Below are 20,949 nucleotides of genomic sequence, written 5' to 3'. Positions count from 1 at the left end.
CTCAATCACTGTTTTGCAGAATGCTTTGTAGCCTCTCTGATACTGCAGGACATTTGAGTAACGTGCTCTGAAATAGGAAAACAGAAAGTCATAATGAGTCATCTGCAAAGCAACTATTCGCTGATAGGCAAATGAAAACATGTACATTATGTCAGGATGAATGAGTTTGTGTGTTTTAGAGTGTGAGTGCGGGTAAACAGATGTAAATTATTCCATGAATACAATCCGTGTGGCGTGTTTACATGCATGAGTCTGATGTATGTTAACCTCTTAACCCCCACCTGAACCGAGTACATTTTCTCCAGTTTGGCAACCCAAAACATAAAAGCTTAAAAAAGCATCAAAATAACGACGAAAAACAGGATGAAAACGCAGCAAAAAAGTGACAAAAACAAGGCGAAAACATGACAAAAAAGCAATGAAAATAAGCAATGAAAAGGCAACAAAAAAACGACAAAAACATGACAAAAAGCCACAAAAAAGTGACGCAAAAACGTGACGAAAACGCAACAATAATGTGACAAAAACGCGGCAACAATGTGACAACAAAGTTACAATCACTTTAGTAGGTCATAGCTTTCAAATGAGGCTGAGAGTGCCTTGGTTTCTATGTTTTTGAGGCATTACACTGTTGCTCTCCAGTTGAGAAGATTTTAGATTTGGGTAAAGCCAAAATGGAAAAAATGCACTCGGTTCAGGCAGGGGGTAAGAGATTAATTAACATGCATTGTCACGACCAAATAAACAAGTAATTAATTAAATTTGAATATCAGATGTCACTAAAATTTAATTTTAAATAGTCTTGGTCCTTTTGTATGTATAGAAAATTGTGAAGGGCACCAAGAGCATTAGATAGGACATGTGTATTTAAAGCCCTACCTTCTATAGAGAAATAATTTGATTTTGGAATTACATTGCATTCACACGCAATATGTAAATGTAATTGGAGTGACCCCACAGATTTGTGAACGAACATTTTTTTGTACCTACCTATCTGTTTTTTCAGTTTTGCTGAGAAATCTTGTGCAATCTCGATAGCAGGATTTGTGGTATCGGACCTCGATTGCAATGCAGTCTTTCCCACGAATGTGTCAGAATGCTCTCATCTGATTTCATTTGAGCTGCCTCACGAAGAAGTCCTATATTAAAGATATGAAGAATAAATTATAAACCCAGTTGGCAATATATTAGCTTGCATAACATTCAATTCAAGTGAGTAAACATACCTGCATTTTCTGTCTCAGACTGCACCAACTTGTCAAGCTGGCGCTTTCTGTTGATTGTAATAAACCGATCAAACATTTTGCAAATTATGCACATTTTAGGCAGAACGTGCTGGCTTGTTGATGGCTTTGAAGAAGTGGTTGTTGTGGTAGGGGTAACCTTCATCAAGCTGTACTTGGAACGCAGCCTCTTTGGCGAAACTGTTTCAGAGCTTTCAACCGGGGTTACAAGTCTTTTCAACCGTTCAGTCTTATCTTGACGCTTTAGTGCACAAGTCAAGCGTTTTTTGTCTATAAAACGCCGATAGCAGGCCGGGTGAAACCCGTAGTTTGTTGGGACATCAGAGACCGGTTTGTCCAGGAGGGCAACATGTTTATTAGCAATAGCTAGCTCCGTAGTGTCCGACGTTTTGAGCCATTCCTTCGCACATTGCTTGATTTTTTTTCCATCTGACTTCAGTACAGGGCTGCGGACCTTTCCCACCATCGTTTCCGACATGAAAAATACACTTTACGGGTGTTAATCGAGCTTGATCGCCGCTATCAGATGAAGCTGCACTGCTTACGTCCTCCTCCATGTTTACATGTGCGTAGTGATATTGGCTTGATTTTGGCTCTGACCTACTAACATTTTCGATGCTGATTGGTTGAAAATCTAGCTCAACAGTTTTATATGTCTCAATACGCAGTCAATATAGTGCGCCAATAAATGACACTTTTCTCATTAACTGCAGGATAATGCGTGGAGAACGTTTTGCTTGGATACCTTTTATTAACGTTGAACATATTGACAAAAGAAAAAGTAGGGGCCCGTTTGTCGAAACGAAACTGAACGATACAGCTCGCGTACAGTGGCCTAATATAATGGATTACATCTTCACATCCACCAATGTCGTAATTGTGACCAATGTTATTGGAGGTGTGGGTATTTTAGATCACAGTTGATGACAACGATATCATACAGAGACTACAAACGTTTTGATCCCACCATACTTTCGGTCAGAACATCCAAGTCATTATCAGTGTGTCTAATCCTCCATCGACGGTCGATTAATTTGCAGCTCAATTATAAATGTACATAACTGCTGTTTTTAGTGAACTCGTGCCCATCTGAACAAGCACACATAAAATGGGGAAAGTGCATGGTAACTTTCATCGGAAGCGATCACACCGAAGCAGACCCGGAGGAGGCTAGAGCATCTTTGGAAGAAAACTAGTTTCAAGACAGTATTACTTACTTACAGAACCTCCGTGCTCTGTGCCGTGTCGTGAAGTGCACTCCAACCACCCATCAACCAGTCACCCCGATTTGTGCACAGTACGTGCGACGTTCAAGGCGGCATTTTCAAACTTGAAGGCTACACAGTCAGCTATATGAGCTTGATCAACCTGGAACCTATGCAAAACCTGGCACCAATGTCAGTGGCTGAGGTGTAGAAGTTCATCGCATGGCTGCCGAATAAGACATCGCCGCTTGACTACATCCATACATCGATTCTCACATCATGCTTGGACGTGCTTGCACTGCTGATTGTCAACCTCGGAAATCTTTCATTCAGCGAGGGCTGTTTCCCAGACTGGTTTAAAATTGCACAGCTAACACCACTCCTGAAAAAGGTTTGTTTGATCCTTAGTCACCCCGGAATCATCACCCAATCTCAAATCTGCAAACTTTCAAAAAGAAATAGAGTGCATTTAGCTGCAGCAGTTACTTCTCCACATTCTTGCAATGGGCAGATTCAACAGGTTGCATTCGGCGTACCGGAAGTTCCACAGCACTAAGACAGCTCTACTAAAGATCGATTATGAATTCTACAAAGTCATGAATGACCAGTCTACCGCAGCATTGGTTGGCCTCGATCTCTCAGCCACCTTCGACACCAGTGACCATGAGATACTCATCCTGGGGCTAAGTTAAAGGTTCGTGTATTGTGTACGGCACTGGGATGGATTGAGTTCTACCTGCATGGTCAATCACAGTTCGTCAAGCTGGGTGATGAACAGTCATCTCCTATGCCATGCCTAGTTGTCATAAAACAGGGAACCGCCCTCAGGCCCTTCCTATTTTTTACGTTTCTTTGGCATCTCATCACATGACATCCAGTTCCATAGATATGCTGATTATACAAAATTATACACCACAGTGAAGTCAAAGTTAGATATGGAGAGCCTCAGCAATATCTCGAAGATTGCACGCAAGTGGTGTTTGTATGGTTTGCACGAAAGTAAATGCTGCTTAATCCAAGAAAATAGAAAGTACTGTTGGTTGTCCCTCTTGGCTCAGGTGAAAATAAGTGTGGGAAGATTAGGTGTGGCAGTTGCAGACTTCAGGATTCAGTTTTCTACTCCACTAAAGAGCATCGGCACCTTACTCGACGAGAATATGTCGTTTGATCACCACGTGCAAAATATTGTCAGGTCCTGCAATGTTCATGTCAGGGCTCTACAACACATTTGGCTACTATTAAGTAATCATATAGCCATGACTTAATACATGTAGTGGCATAGCACTATACTGTCCGGAACGCATATCTGTGTTGTATAAAATAACTAGCGGGAAGTATCCGGCTTTGCCCGGGTCTTCAAAATAATTCAAAACTACTCTTAAAAGTCTAACAGCAATGCGTACTGACTGGTGGTACCTGCTATGATTAGAGCAGTGCATACTGGCTGTGGTGGTACCTGCTATGATTACAGCAGTGAATACCGACTGTGGTGATACCTGCTACATCTAGCGACTGAATAGTAGTAATAACTGCACGCATCGGGGTGGGGGAGACATCACACAGTGAAGAATTTACCTGAGCGTTTAGTGTATTTTTATAGCATTTTTAACGCGAAAGAAAATGCCCCCCCACAAAGGCGCGTGACTTGGTATGGTCGTGCGCACGTGATAAATAAATAAAAGGCCTACTGCCTATAGTGCGAGCATCTAGCGACTATATATATTAGTAACTGCGTGCATCGGGGTGGGGGGGGGCATGACACAGTGAAGAATTTACGTTAGCGTTTGGTGTATTTTTAGCATTTTTAACGCTGTATTTGTATAGCATTTTTAACACTGCATTTTTATAGCATTTTTAACACGAAAGAAAATGTCTCCCTCACTCCCACCGAAGGCGTGCGACTTGGCATGGGCCGTTACCCCCACCAAAGGCGCGTGAGTTGGTATGGTCGTGCACGTGTAGGGGTGTTACGGAGGGGCTGTATACATAGGATCACACGGGAAACAAACACAGTGGGCGGGGCTTCGTGAGTGCACGGGGAGGTACTCTCAACGACGTCCGCACCGGGCAGCCTGGGGGGCTGGCCCGGAGTTGTGATCCCCCGGGGGCCCCACCCTTCAGCGGGGGGTTTTGGTATAAAAGGGGATGAGCCGGAGAGCTCGGGGAACAATGTTAGGCTAAACCAGTGAAGACCGAAGATCGTCTAGCTAGAGCCCTGGACTCCCCTGGGTCGCCGCCCTTGTCAGGGCCGCGCAGGACCGAGCCAGCGGCGTGGTCCCGAGAACCAGAGCTAGTGCTCTGGGACTCCGGGTACCGTAGCCCGACTTACCAGTGTCGGGCCAGACAGCCTCCCCTAGCCCGTTAGTGGAGGACTAGGAGGTAGGTCAGAGATAGCTAACAGTGTATTCCCAGCTAGCCGGATAAGGGGGCCGATACACCCTCCAGTGTTGTATGTCCGCGGTTGTGACAACTGTTGCGGAATAAATACGTGTGCCTCAACCCCGGCGTCCAAGAGTCTTCAACGATATTACAAACGCTTCAGAAATAAATAAATAATAGTGAAACGCACAAAAAATCTCACAAAATCGCTAATTAAACTAATTTAAAGTTGACGGATGTAAAAAAGGAATCGCGCTTGTTGACCGTGGGGCTTACGGCGTGGTACCTGGCTATATATTTTTTTTATCTTATACCCCACCGTTGGAGAGCCAAGCGCGCGACCACACACAAACCACACACAAACCCACAATTTTTGACTTTTATATAGAGAGATAGAAGATAGATACAATGACCCCTTTGAGCGTTGATTCAATTAGAGCTCGCTTCACTGAGGGAATACGCATCTTGAGGAGCGCTAAGCGAGATCTGCCCATGTATTTAATATTGATATTGCCGAGTGAGTTCCTTACCTCGCCTTGACTGACTCAGAGCGGTAGAGCGAGTGCCTCGCAATAGCCGAGGGTTCGAGAGTTCACTATCACAGATCAAGGGTGGGGAGTGTTGACTCAGCCAATCATCACTTTATTTTGGAGGCTGATGCTGCTGACTGTGACTACGAGGAGCAAAGCTCCTATCATCATCACGATCTTTGGGCAGATAGCCCGTAGGTGTCCACAGCACATTTCATAATTTGATTCCCCTTTCCTCTGTCTTGTCGTGCCAATATGCTCAATTAGTGGCACATCTTTCTAGCACCATTGTACAGACCCCCGCCCCCCCCCCCCCCAAAGACAAAGATCCCCGTATAACACCTATGACGGCCAGCAAGGCACACCAAGGGATGGGTGGCCAACACCACGCTCGGCCGTATTTGTCTCCCTACTAGCGATGTTTACATATCGCATCAGGTACTTATTTGAGGCTGTCAACCTAGGAGAGGCCCTGGACCGCTTCAGATAATCGCCACTGGTGTTGACCGTGAGCATGAGTCGAACCTGGGTCACCAGGTTCGTAGCAGAGCGCGTTAACCACGACACTACCGCTCCCCGCTACATACACAGAGACACTCACACAGATTCCCATAGAATTAATTCGTCATCATCACAATCCATGGCCAGATAGCCCGTAGGTGTCCACTGTACATTTCGTAATCTGTTTATACTTTCCTCTGTCTTGTGCCAGTAGGCGCCTGTACCCAGTTGTTAATGTATGTGTAGCATTCGTCCCACACAGACCCTGGAACTAGAGAACAGAGCGGCGCTTACTCGCCAAAGACTAAGAAGCGCCGGTCAATCAAGAAGGATGGAGAAAACACTTCACGCTCTAATTGGTTAGGGCACGGGGAACAAGTGGATTGGCTGGGACGTTCAAAAGAGAAAATAGCAGGAAAGTCAGTGATTGAGATGGGGGGATGGTTAGTTGATGAGAGGGGAAGAGATGAGGATTGGTGGAGACAGTGGATCGAAGGGCGGAGCCAGGAAAAGGTTAAGAGAGGGGAGGTGGAGTTCGAGACGTTGCAAGAGAAAGCGAGTAAACGTGTGAATCTGTTGAGGCTGCTGGCCCCAGAGTCCTCCCCCGGCGGAGGGCTGATATTGGGAAGGCTGTGGGCACCGGACTCCTCACTCATGTGAGAGCTGCTGCTGCTTGACTCCTCGTTCTTGGAGAGAGGGTTGCCGCTCTCCGGCTCCCCTCCCCATGATGCGGCACCACGAGTCGTCGGGTCGGTTCAGCTCGGATGTGCGGGAAGCCATGGAGAGGGGAGGCTGCACGAAGTTCTCATGGTGCCTGGCTGCGCTGGGACACGTCTCACGGACGATCCAGTGGCTGGCTCGGTGATTACTCCGATCTCCAACTTCAAAAGAACACGACTGACTCATCTCTACCTTCTCTCACCTTTATTGTTACCTACATCAAAGAAACTTCGCCGCTGATCCGCTGGCCTTCCCAGCCAATCAGATCGCTCGGATTTCCAGTCCTGAGCCGTTGCTCTCAGCGACGTCCGCATCCAGATTTGTCGCTACGCTCCTGACTAATCAGAGGACCTGCCCTTTTTTCCCCGCTGTTCGTGGCTCTGCCCCCCTTCCTGCCTGCCGACCCGTGTGTGTGGTGTGTGTCTTAACCGCGGTGGCTGGGCAGCCCCGTCGTGACCATGTAATTTCAACCCAAGTCACGGCGCCGCGGTGCGAGTTAGCATTGGGGGAGATCGCCCAATTCCCTGGCCGCAGGAAACCGTGAAGATTATCCTCATGAGAGGGCTTCTGGGTGAAAACCTGTCGGCCAGGTGACCTCCCCTCGGGGCTCTATGTGGGGGTGTGTGTTTATGTGGGGGGTGGTGAGGGGGAAGCAGTGTCGGTCCCGTCGCTTGGTGGTGAGATCGTAGGTGGGGCGCCCGTAGAGCGGCTTCGCAGCTGTGGCATCACAAATCCCTCCCGTAGAAAAAAAGACTTACCTCATGGACAAAGAGGCCCAGCGTCTTCTTTCATATGTATGTTGAACTTCTTTTGCACAATATGTAGCCAACTGTACTAATTGGAGATGTGGGAGAAGGACAACAAACAAATAGCAAAAAGCAGTTCTAAAGAAATTAGTTTTCAATTTATATAAAAAAAATTGCATAGCTTCAATAGCTTCCTAATATCGGAAGGAAGAGCATTCCAGGCAGCCAAAAAAGCACATCTGCAAGTGCGGGATGCGGTAACCATCTTTGTTCAATGGTTAACCAAAATCCGCTGCTGCAAGGGTGACCGGAGTTTACGTGATGGTTTATGCTTCTTGACCAGATGAATAAGATATTTGGTTCATTTGTGGCAAGCACTTTGTTTATAATGAGCCCGACCTTATAACATATTCGTTAAACATGGTGTCCATGTGGATCGCTAAACAGCATCGCGCCCGTGCTGAGCCGATGCTACGCAAGCAGTAATTAATAGTACTTCACGTTGAAACTTTATTAAATTGTCTGCCTCCGGTGGAAGAGGGTGTACAACACAACATTTTACTTGCGCAATTTTACAAAAAAATCAGGTATGAATAAACTTTGTGGTAGGGAAATCAACAGACATCAAATCGAAGAGAATCACCCCGCCTCCCTTCTGCCATAAAAATGTAATAATCCTTCAGGAGACGGCTTCGGAATCGGTCCTTTTATTTCCACTCCACAATACACTTTGCTCACTCACTCTCCGTTGCTGGCAGACCACGGAGAGAGGACAGACCACGCACTAAGTCCCCACCACGCACGTGGCAACCCCAGCCCCCGTCCGCGCGTGACCCTGCTCTTGTCAGTTTCCGTCTGCTCCCGATCGTTCTCCTCCACTCGCTCTTAATACCTTCGTCACGTGGTTCCCCCAGCCAATCGTTCATGGACAGCTTCGACCATTCTCGATGGTTCCCTGTCAATCCCGGGACCACGCCCCTCATCCGGCTCCCCATTAGCTGGGGCCCCAAATGGCTAGGCCAATCACTCCTGATGACCTGTCGTGATGACGCATGGGCCATGGTCCCTATCTCAACCCTTATTGGCTACAAGCAGGACCGGCAAGCCAATCCCCACGTGAACCCTCTATGGCTGTTATTACATCACCCCCCCCCCGGTGAAAAAATTTAGCCGTCTCGGCTGGGAAAAGGGTGAAGAACCAATTCCGCAACATCTTATTAGGGCACCAAGGTGCGTTTAACAATTTGAGGGTGAACCGGCGTTCCCGCGCCTAACAACATTTAAAACAGTCACCCATAATAATACAAAAAAAAAAAATCACAACATACATTAGGGCGCCCCTGCAGCGCGGTAACGACAGGGAATCAACGAAACGATCAAACGTTAACGAAACGGAAGAGATTTCGCCCGCGTACGCGACGCGGGACCCTCTCCGCTCCCAGCGCAAGGTCGCTTTGCTTCCGGATGGACAGGAGGTGGCAGGCTCGAAGAAGAAGTCGGTTGTTGGTGCTTGGTCACGTCTAGGGCGGGCCCCGTTGGAGGGGGGGCAGCGGGGGCTTCCTCAGCCCTCAGAACCTGTTCATCTGCAGGAGGCACAACACAATCCCCCCTGGGATCAACGGGCGTGTCAATCGGCGTAGTCGGCCCAGCAGAACCCGGCAGGTCAGCTATTGGGGATGAAGGACCGACACGCGCGTCAACATAGGGTTTAAGTCGCGAGGAATGAACATACCACCGACGTTTGCCATATTGAACGCGGATACTTTGCGAGTTCCGAACGTCTACGAGCGTCACAGGCCCCCGCCATGGCCTGTGCAGTTTAGGGGATGTGCCCGCCGGTACCTGGGGGCAGTGGAGCCACGCCAGGTCTCCCACTGACCAAGGCATGCGAGTATGCGATCGATGCGCGTACCGTTCGTTCCTTGCCTGAGCACGGGCCGTCGCATACCGGGCAGCCTCTCGCGCTTCCGTTCAAGCGAGTCACGCACGTGGTCAGGCAGGGAGTGGGACGGTTGTTTACTCGGCGTACCCAGATGCACATCGATGGGTGGAACATTTTCACGGCCATACATCAAAAAAAACGGTGAGTATCCCGTGGACGTGTGCGGAACCATGCGGTATGCCGCCAAGACGCCTGGTATGTGCAAGTCCCAATCAGTTTGCTTTTCACTGACCGTGTGACAAAGCATAGCGGAAAGGGTACGGTTGAATTGTTCCACCATACCATCTGTTTGTGGATGGTATGGGGAGGTGCGAACTTTCTTTGTACCTAGCGCGTCACAAACTTCCCTAAGCAATTTAGAGGAGAAATTCCGGCCTTGATCTGTGAGCAGCCTTTCAGGTGCCCCCTTGTCCATGACATACCCGTTCAAGAAAGCGTCGGTGATGGACGCTGCCGTTTGGTCGGGCAGAGGCCAGGCCATCGGCCATCGAGAAAAATATTCCACCCCGACCAGAAGGTATTTATTGCCCCTAGCCGACGGGGGAAACGGCCCCAGAATGTCGAGAGCCACTAATTCGTTAATACGAGACACTTCAATGGAACGCATCGGTGGTACATAGTGGTTCCGAGGCGGCTTCCTTTTCGCACAGTCATGGCACGAGCGGACAAAATCATTGATGTCGGCCGGCATACCGGCCCAGAAAAAATCCTTTTGCATCGTGGCCACAGTCTTTTGGACGCCGAGGTGCATCAACTTATCAGCGTGCAGAGCACGGAGCAGGTCGTAGCGAAGCGAAGTAGGCACCACCAAGCGTGGTCGGTCAGACACCCCGTCGGTACACATTAGCAATCCCGACTTACCCCGGAACATCTGCCACTTCCAGCCCGCCAATTGCGATTTCTGTTTCCCAACCAATTTACGTAGTGGAGACAGCGAGGCATCGGCCTCCTGCACGCGCAACCAGACCGCGTGCGGCAGCCGTAAGGTATCATCGGTGTCCACCGACACCAGCTGGTCCTCCTCTTTCGCTTTCGCCCCTGCGTCATCCTCATTCGCTATCGCCCCCATAACCGGGCAGGGCGACGTGGGCGGTGCGGCGCAGCGGTGCGTGCCTGTCAGGCAAGTGCACGGAGGAACGGGTGGCAGCCTTGAGAGCGCATCAGCGTTCGCATGACGGGCTCCCTTTCGGTACGTTATATCGAAGGAAAATTCCTGTAACGATTCCAACCACCGGGCCAATTGGCCTGACGGCTGATCCAATTTGAGGGAATATTGCAAAGCCGCTTGATCAGTGCGGACCAGGAATTTCCGTCCATACAGGTACGGTCGGTACAATCGAACAAAATGGACAATTGCCAAAAGTTCCCGCCTTGTCACGCAATATCGCGTTTCCGCAGGGGACAGAACCCTGTTGCCATACGCCACCACCCTCTCAACCCCGTCCTTACGTTGCGACAAAACGGCCCCAATGCCAATATCACTAGCATCCGTATCAAGGATGAACGGCTGTGAAAAATCTGGGTAATCTTACGTAGGCGCCGTGGCGAGGTGGTCCCGAAGTGCCATAAAGGAAATTTCTTCCTCCGCCCCCCATTTAAACCTTTGATTTTTGCCAGTCAGAGCATGTAATGGTTTTGCCAACGTCGCAAAGTTCTTAACGAAGCGGCGATAATAGGAAGCGAATCCAATAAACCGCCGAACATCACCCACCGAAGTGGGTGTGGGCCACTCACGTACACACTTCGTTTTCAGAGGGTCAGTGGATACACCGTCCAAACTGACAATATGACCCAGGTAACGGACGGAGTGTTGCAGGAGGTGGCATTTCCTCGGTTTAAACTTAAGGTCAGCCGCACGCATTCTTTGAAAAACTGTCTCAAGGCGTTGGAGATGTTCCTCGAACGTGCGGCTAAAGACAATTATATCGTCTAGATATATGAGGCACGTTTCCCACTGCAGTCCCGCCAACACCAATTCCATGAGCCGCTGAAACGTGGCCGGAGCCGCGTTCAGGCCCATCGGCAACCGATTAAATTCAAAGAGGCCTTGCGGTGTGCGGAATGCCGTTTTGGGTTTTGACTCGTCATCGAGGGGAAGCTGCCAGAAGCCCGAGGACAGGTCGAGGGTGGAAAATAATTTAGCACCCGATAAAGCATCCAATGAGTCATCCATCCTCGGTAAGGGGTACGCGTCCGCTACCGAGATTTTTTTCAACCGGCAGAAATCAACGCAAAACCTCGTACCACCATCTTTTTTCTTCACCAAAACGACGGGCGCGCCCCAAGGACTATTGGATGGCGAGATAATATCCGCCGCCAGCAATTCATCTACCGCCCCATGCACGTGTTCCCTTTCCGCCGGGCTCATGCGGCGAGGGTGCATACAGACAGGTGGCGATGCACCGGTTTCAATATGGTGCGACAAAAGCGATGTGCGTCCGAGGTCCAAATCATTCCTGCTGAACACATCAGCGTACAGCAGCAACAGCGAACGCAAGGCGTTCCTATGTTCATTTGACAAGGAAGAATTCTCTCCGCATAAATCCGCGATCCAGCGTTCTTGTGAACGATCATGCGGAGACCCATCAGCAGGCATCCGAGCACGCGGCGGTTTTTCACAAGAGGCGAAATCGGTAGTGGCGTGAGCCAGCACCGATCCCTCCGGAACAACAACGCGATCAGGTCCCCCATTCAAGACCTGTATGAAAGGTGCCTGACCTGGGCGCACAATCGTTTGTGCCGCCGCCAAAGAAAAAGATTTCGATACGGAATTCGATGGGGATAATAGCACGCCTTTCGCACCCCTTCCCATTTGAAGCAGTTTTCGGTAACGTAGCGGAATGAGCATTTGCGCTCCCGATGGAACTTCCACCGTAGCCGCAACTACAGCAGTAACTGCGTTACCTGTAGGCGCCTTGGCCAGCAGGGAAGGCAGGAACGCCATCCTATGACCCCCCGGCATTTCCAAACAGTCCTGGTCGACCCGTATTCGCAACGGCATCTGGCGCAGGAAATCCGTCCCCAACAAGCATGGAACAGCTAGCGAGCGAGAAATTAACACAGGTCCTACAGCGGTAATATTTCCGATAGCGATGCTCACATCCACCTGTCCGCAGATACCCATGCTCCCCCCATTGGCGGCAACACACGCATCATTAACCTTGCGTATTCTCGACGCAGGAATGGACAACAAATGAAAAATTACATCCGAAATGATGGTAGCCGATGCGCCAGTGTCCACCAAGATACGGACGTCAACGCCGTCGATGGTACCGCGTACCGTCGACGAGCCCGACGCCGCAGCCACAATCCTGTGAGCCAATTTCTTCCACTGTGTAGCAGAGCGTGTCAATGGAGCAGGAGAAGTAAAATTGGCCTTAGGAGTGTAAGAATGAGTGCGAGTGGATGAGTGATGTGACACGACCTGCCGGGTGTCCAATTTGTGCCGACTCGCCCGAGGTTGTTGCAGCTCCGTGGCAGGTAGAGGAGATGGAGGTCCCCTTGGCGGAGGAGGCGACAGCAGAGGTCGGCAGCGGCAGTCACGGGCGAAGTGGCCCCGTCTGCCGCACTTGAAACACGCGGCCGACGTCGGCCGGTGGTCGGACGACCCGGCCCTCGCCCGCGGTCGGCCCGTGTAGTCGTCCCGCTGGTCGCGCAGCCGCCGGCCCGGAATCCTATGTGGGACAGCAGCAGCTGTCGTCGTCGCCCGAGTCGTCGGAGCAGTGGACAACCAGTCGCGGAGACCACCCCAGAGGCGGCCCGTCGATCTCGGGTTTCCCCGTCCACGCCGCCATCTGGTCCCACCGCTTGATATTAAACTTAGCGTCCAGGCAGCGCGCCACCCACCGCGATGAAAGCGGTTCGTGGCCGCACACTGGTAGAGAGATGTTGAGCTCCTGAGACAACTCCAGCATGCGGGAAAGGATTAGTGGATCCAAATGCTCGGCCATTGCGTCGGGGTAGGCTGCCATGGCCATCGCCATCAACGCCCCCCGATAGGCCAACGGCGATTCCTCCGGTGCCCGGCGACGCGACATAAATTTTCTGGTGGCCGATGTCGGTGGGTCGTAAAATTCCGCCATCTCTGTGAACGCATCCTGCAGTGTCTTCTTCTTGGACGCCGGGATGGAGCGGAAGACTCCCAGAGACACATCATCGAGCAGTGTAGGTAGCGCTCCCAGCGCTTCTTCCTCCGTCCAGTTGACAGATCTAAAAGCCGACTCGAAGCGCCACGTAAAAGCACTCCAATCGCCCCCGGCGATAAATTCTTTTATTTGTGGAAGGCGATGTCCGCGGTGGCAGGCGCGTGCCGCGGGCGTCTCCGGCCGCCGTTCCCGCTCTCCACTCGGTGCAGACAAAATGGCGTCCGGCGGCCGCGTGGTAGCAGGTGCGCCCAAAATGGCGGCCGACGACTCCGGCGCAGCCGCCCCACCCAAGACGACGGCGTCCTCCCGCGTGGCAGGAGCAATGGCGGGTCCCGCTTCCATAGCAGGACCCCTTCCCGCGGCGTCCAGCTGATCGGCGATCTGGCGACCCACGGCTGGTGAGGACGCCACCGCGGTCACCAGGCTTAGCAGAATTGCGCGCAACGACTCAATCTGCTCCGCCATCAGCCGCCATTCGTCTATCGGTCCTGCGGTGGTCGCATCTTCCCCCGGTCGACGCTGAGAGGCGTCGAGGCGAGCGTCGTCAGCCGGCGGCACCAGGGCTGTAGCTCCCAACAGCTCATCTTCATCCGTCTCGACCTCTTCCTCCGACAGAGGCACGGGCAGCTTCTTTTTTCTGAGGTGCTTAGACATCTTGACGATCGTCCAAACAGTCGCAGAATTACTTCTGAAACCAGTGTAATAATCCTTCAGGAGACGGCTTCGGAATCGGTCCTTTTATTTCCACTCTACAATACACTTTGCTCACTCACTCTCCGTTGCTGGCAGACCACGGAGAGAGGACAGACCACGCACTAAGTCCCCACCGCGCACGTGGCAACCCCAGCCCCCGTCCGCGCGTGACCCTGCTCTTGTCAGTTTCCGTCTGCTCCCGATCGTTCTCCTCCACTCGCTCTTAATACCTTCGTCACGTGGTTCCCCCAGCCAATCGTTCATGGACAGCTTCGACCATTCTCGATGGTTCCCTGTCAATCCCGGGACCACGCCCCTCATCCGGCTCCCCATTAGCTGGGGCCCCGAATGGCTAGGCCAATCACTCCTGATGACCTGTCGTGATGACGCATGGGCCATGGTCCCTATCTCAACCCTTATTGGCTACAAGCAGGACCGGCAAGCCAATCCCCACGTGAACCCTCTATGGCTGTTATTACAAAAATATGGAATTTCCACTAACTGGCCTTTGTGTGCAAGGCTGTAAATAGCGTTGCCTCAAATGCTCATTAGAGATGATAGTATGCACGTTCAGGCCGTGCGTGTGGCTGACGGGATGTGCACGTGAGGAGATGTGTGAGGGCCGACATACACCCCACCGCCCTCGCTGGGCAGGTGGGCGCGACGTCCGCTCCCTCCTCCACCGGGTGATCGGCCCCCCTGCGCTAGCGCCCTCTCTGAGGGACATAGCTAAATTGCTGGTTCACCGCTGCACGGAATTAACCCACACTCACCCGTGTACACCACAGCCAACTCTAATGCAGGGCCGCGACCATCTTCGCACCTGCGGGCGATTATCTCCTAGCACGCGCGCACACGCTGCGGCTCCGCGTTCACTCTTCTGTGCATACCACCACTCACGCGAACGCGGCGCATAGCGGTACAACCGCACCTGCGAGGTATTATCTCAACGAGCGTCCGTGCACACCGCATATATCGTTAACGCAGTCCACAGCGGCACACGAGCGGCCACACCTGCGAGCGATTATCTCACCGCGCGCCCGTGCCGCGGCTCCGCGTCCACTCTCGCAGCGCGTTTTCTTATGCAGTCGCTCCACAATCAAATCACATTACATAAATGACTGCGATGATGATGAGCTATCAAGACACGTGGACAGGTCGCCTCTGAAAAAGAACAAAGCTAAGTGGGTGTTACCTGCTCTAAAATCTAAACTAAAATATATTTATTATTTAGCAGGTAAGGCCGACTGAGCTATGTTGCTCTTTTTCAAAAGCAACCTGGCGATCACAAATTATAGCTTATAAACATTAGCAAATGTATAGCAGCAGCCAAATAATATAAACAGACATGTCTAACTGTCGAGGGACAAACCGGAGGACCCAGGGAAAATCTATGCCACCATGGGAAGAACATGCAAACCCAAAAATATACAGGCGTCGGGGTCGGGATAGAACCCACGACCTCCTGTATACCAGGTAAGGGAGTTAACATCTCACGACCGTTGTCTGAAATCCCCTTTGCAGGACAGTGGCGAGTGGCATGCACGTCGCCCGGCCCAGAGCGGGGATCGGGAGGTACACGATGGTCAAACACAAGGCCGATGCACACAACGAGCCCAACCCCCAACGGTCAGTATAGAGGTCGTTCGGACTGATCATGAATCGCAATCAACATGACTCTGTGTCCTCAAAGTATGCGCAGTGGTAGTGGTGCTGGCTGTGTTCCAAGTGTCAGCAGGGTAATCCAGCACTACGGAGGCAGCATTGCCGAGGGTTGATGGATCACGCATGGATGGGCTGTGAAAGTCCCATCCCCGTGGGTGGGTGGCGTGGAGGAGCCATTCCCTCACTCTAGCAGTAGGCGGTACAGCAAAAAATGTTAACCACACCTGTTTCATCTGTACTGGATAGAGTGTTTACCCATATGCCAATACACAGTTTATCAGCGTATTCTGGTTTCCTCCCATATGTATAAACTCTCATGATAAATTGTCAGATAAGACCTTCATTTATAAAAGTACGCAAAGCTTCGGAAATTGTTGGTACCCCTAGTTCATCACCACATCATTGCTGCTGCCTCTCCACTTGTCTGTAGTTGCTCCTCCTCACGCCTCTGAATTGCCTTCTGCGAGAGTGCGTCCATTATCTTCCTCATCCCTCCTCTCGCCCATCCACTCCTTTCCCGTCCATCACCTTCCTTTCGTGATGTATGTGTGTTGAACTTATTTCGCATAGTACGTAACCAACCGTGCTAATCAGAGGTGCGGGGGAAGGACAACAAACCAAACACAAATAGTAAAAAATATATATTTTCAATCTAAATGCTTTGCAAGTACATAACTCTAGCGGCTACTTAATATCGGAAGCACATCTGACAGCGCGCGATGCGTGCGATGCAGTGACCATCTTTGTTCAATGGCCAGCCAAAAGCCACTGCTTCGAGAATGACCGGAGTTCACTTGATGGTTTTTGCTCTTTGATCCCTGTATCCTTTTTAATTCCTCAACCCTTGCATGCCGCTGCAGTATAAAACATTATAATCTGTAACCGTTTTTTTTACTCTATTAGGCGCCTTGAGTGTGAAGGTGCTCTGTAAAGATTAGGATCCTGTGTGGTGGTGACGCAGAGTTACAAGATGACGTCATCGTTATTCATATTATTTATCCGTTTTATTAACAAAACCCAGTTATTTCCAAGAAGACCAAGTTACTTTAGCTCTTTGACAGCTCACAAAATTAAGGTTTTGGTGCGTGGTAGATTACATAACATGAGTTGCTGTCAATTAATACAGGCAGTCCTGAACTTACTAATACCTGACATATGAACACCCACACTTATGAATCCACTAGTGGTAAGTACCCGGCGTTGCCCGGGCGAAAAAGACAGACACACACATGGACTTACACACAGACATTGACCCACACGTAGAAACACAACGACTTAGACGCACACACACACATATGGTGAAACCCAGGATGGATCGTTAGCAGGCCAGCCTAAATGTTTCTAACCGATGAAGTTGTTCCATTAGGGGGGTGCATGTTTTGCAAGCGTAGAGAAGGGAGGGAATTACCGTGGCCGAAAAAACCTGGAGCTTCATGCGGAGCGAGAGACCAGGTAGCTTCCACACAGCGTAACGCAGCCGATGAAAAGATATGGCGCTCGACTGATTTGGAGTGAAACCTCTGCTGTTAAACCGGAGCCGGTTATGAGCACACTGGCCAGGTATGGGAATCTCTCCAATCTCTCCACAACTGCCGCATCAGCAATTGTGAGGGGTGAATTGTCCGATGGTACAAAATACCCAAGCAGGTGCTTAGTTTTGGTGGGGCTGATGGTAAGGTCCCACCTCTTAGTGGCAAGCTCCAAGTTCAGCAGCAGTGCCTCCAACTCCTCTTCTGAGTGAGCAGCAATGACCAGAGAATCGGCATACCTAACATGGTTGAGCAATAGGTAGCCATCCCTTGACCGCACCCGGGCATCGATCAGCCTCCCATTGTTTCTGTACCATATGGTAATTCCTCAGGTACAGCCATTGAATGCTTCACGAACTACGTGGTCAAAAGATATGTTAAATAATGAGGGAGCCAGAGGACATCCCAGTCACACACCACAAGGTGTACAGGGAATGGCTCTGACTCCTGGGCAGGTAGTTTTACCCGGCTCCGTTCACCATCATGAAGATCTTTGATGATCATGAGCAGCTGGTCAGGGACTCCGAAAGCATGAAGAACAACCCAGAGGCCACGCCTACTGATGGTATCATAGGCCTTGAGCAGGTCAATAAAGCACATTCAGTCACACGCACACATGGACCTACAGACACGCAAAGAAATGAACGTACACTGACTGACATGGAGCCATGCACACAAAGCGACTAACACAGACGCCCATGGACTGACACACACAGACATATCGACTGACACACACAAACACATGGACTTACACACACACACATATGGACTCACACACGCATAGACATGCACTTTAGACACACACACATAGACTGACACACACATTGCCCTACACACACATAGACATATGGACTGTGACACACAGACATCTACTTTAGATACACACACATGGATTAACACACACACACATCGACTGACACACATAGACACACAAACGCACATTGACTTACACACTCAGATGGAGCCATGCACGCACATCGACTCATACACACGCATTCACTTAGACACACACACATCTAGTGAAACACACAGGTATGGACTTACACACACATGTGGACTAACACACACAGCGACTGATACGCGCACAAATGGACTGACACACACAGACAAACACTTGTACGTACGTACACATGGGGTGTTGTCCGTTTGAAAAAGACAGACACACACATGGACTTACACACAGACATGGAGCCACACACACAGAAACCCATCGACTCACATGCACACAAACATTATCATTGTAATATTTGTAAACTTGTTTGTTTAATAATAGTAAACAATAAACCTTCAATTCTTAGCGAAAGATGCAATAAAATTGTACTTTACATTGGCGTGATGACGCCTCGTCCCGTGCAGAGCCCGCGGCCTCGCCTAGATTGGCAAGCCGGAGGAGGTGAGACATTGCCAGGCTGCTGGCTGTGCCGCTACTCCCGCCCCCCTCACCATCCCCGCCCGAGGCAGAATAATACAGTACTATGTAAGCGCTTTAATAATATTAAATTCATATCTAAGGACTTTATAGCAGTGACTGCACGCATTGGGGTGGGGTGGGGGAAGAGGACATCACAATGTGAAGAGAAATCGGCAGCGTGATTTGTATATTTAATGCATGTTAAAGGCGTAAAATAAAATGTCCCCCGTGAGCTAGAGCGAACGCGCATCACTTGGCAGAGTCCGCCCCCCCCCCCCCAGGCAATTGTCGTGAGTTGGTACGGTCGATAATTCATTAAACGACTTTAAAATTTACGGACGTGAAAACGGAATAGCCTATTCCCACCACGGGGCTTAGGGCGTGCCGGCTGGCAAATTATTTCGGTCTTAAATCCCACCGTCCGAGAGCCAAATCCCCCGCAAGCGCAAGCGTGCGGATATTTTTATATATAAGAAAGAAGAAAGATACTCTTTGGTTCTTTGGTAAAGTCACGTAGGTAGAAAAAAGTAATAATAAAAAATAATATATCACGACGTTTCAATCGCAACACAAGCAGTCGTCCTCAGGCGGAAAAAATTATCCAGCAGAACCAAAGAGTATACTTACGAACCAGTTTACATGAAATATGTTTTAACATTGATTAAAATGCTAACTCGCACTTGCAAACTGAAGCGCAAAACTATTTTTTTTAGCGGAACAATCCTCCGCTAGATGTAATGAGTCAGCATCGTGCTGGGAGTGTTTGTGTGTGTGAACCAATGTGAAAGTTAGTGTGTGAACGTGATTGTGTGGAGAGCAGTAATATAGCGGTTAGCATGCTGTGCTATGAAAGCAGTGACCAGAGTTTAGGTTTTGCTCATGGCCAACACCTGTGACGATTATCTGAAGTGGTCCTGAGCCTACCTTGGTCGACTCAGCCTCAATTTATTACCAGGTGTGCTGTGTAAACATCGCAAACATGACCCATGACCACTGGGACGACAAAGGTGGCCGGGCGTGGTGGTGGCCACCCTCATAGGTGTGCCGTGCCGGCCTTCATAGGCGTTGCTCACTAACCGCACTTACCCGAACAATCTGTTAAACGCTATACGGGGGGATCTTTGCTTTTTTTTATTCCACAGGTTTAACCTGATCCGGCGGGCGGTTTCACGGATGAAGTGGGACGGGCTGAATTCTTTGCACTACTTGCTGGTGAAACGGACGATGAGCCCCCTCTACACCAACCTCACCGTGAACATCGGCGGGCCGCAGGGAAGCCGGCTTTGAAACAATCCCCCAGGTCGTGCTTCCCACCCAGTCAAGCATCTTAACGACGCTGTACCGACGTGTTCCTTGATTATTGTCCATTAACCAACGTTCTAACGACACACGCTCTTGCGTGAGACTTCACCGAGCAGCTGGTTTGGAATGTTGAGGCCGGGATTTGAAAATGGCCATCGTTGGTCACAGGACGTGAGACGATGTTCGTTATCGATCAGTCATTAAGCACGAGTTCATTGGTCAACACGTCTGAGGGCTAAGAACATTTCACGCAAAGAACAACAGCAACTTGCTACAGAAAAAAAAAACTCATTTACAATCCAATTGTGGATCTGCAGGGAACAGGTTTCGTGAACTTCACATTGTCAAATGGTTATTTGAGCATGGAGCTGGTGATTAGTTGAAACTCTCCTTCAAAGACATCGTAGTAGCTTCAAAGTAGGTTCGTGTGTATGTGTTTGTTCGCGAGTGGGGAACGGTGGTGCAAGGTTACTATCCTGCTCGACGAACCCGGCAACACGAGTTTGATTCCTGTTCACGGCCAACACCAGTGACAATTATCCGAGCTGGTCCTGGGCCTCAAATAAATTGACCGCCTTAAATGAGTAACCTATATTATATGTAAGTATTGCAACTTAGGAGACAAAGGTGGCCGGGCGGGGTGTTGGCCAACCGACCCCCTTGTTTGCCATGCCGGACTTAATAGGTGTTCATTAACATAGTAGATCAATCGATATCTCAAAACCGTTTAATGAACTCTCTTGGAATTCTCATTCTGCTTCCTTCTTCTTGCAGTAGGGTCTGTACCAAACAGCTTTTCTAAGACCCAATGATGCCACTTCTCTCACAATTTACTCCCGAGACCACATTTTGCTGCAAGCAGTCACCATCAAGAGTTCGATATTTGATCATGATCGTAGGGTTCCTAGGCAGTGCTTATGGCGTGCGTGTGTTTTGG

The 20,949-nt window shown here is 50.1% G+C and overlaps 1 protein-coding gene across 1 annotated transcript in view; it reads left to right on the top strand.

The window, feature by feature from the left end:
* LOC144943561 (beta-1,4-galactosyltransferase 2-like) overlaps positions 1-20,140 on the top strand; it is a 60,025-nt gene extending 39,885 nt beyond the window's left edge. The window contains exons 5-6 of the mRNA XM_078871156.1: positions 15,630-15,734; positions 19,853-20,140. Coding sequence (XP_078727282.1) covers positions 15,630-15,734; positions 19,853-19,997 — 250 coding nt within the window. The 3' untranslated portion in view covers positions 19,998-20,140. The remainder of the gene's footprint in view (positions 1-15,629; positions 15,735-19,852) is intronic.
* The last annotated feature ends 809 nt before the right edge of the window (positions 20,141-20,949 follow it).

Source organism: Lampetra fluviatilis, chromosome 31 (genome assembly GCF_964198595.1).
Source record: "Lampetra fluviatilis chromosome 31, kcLamFluv1.1, whole genome shotgun sequence".
Classification (NCBI taxonomy): domain Eukaryota; kingdom Metazoa; phylum Chordata; class Hyperoartia; order Petromyzontiformes; family Petromyzontidae; genus Lampetra; species Lampetra fluviatilis.
Note: the sequence above shows the minus strand (reverse complement) of the source record. Positions and strands in the feature narration are given on the sequence as shown.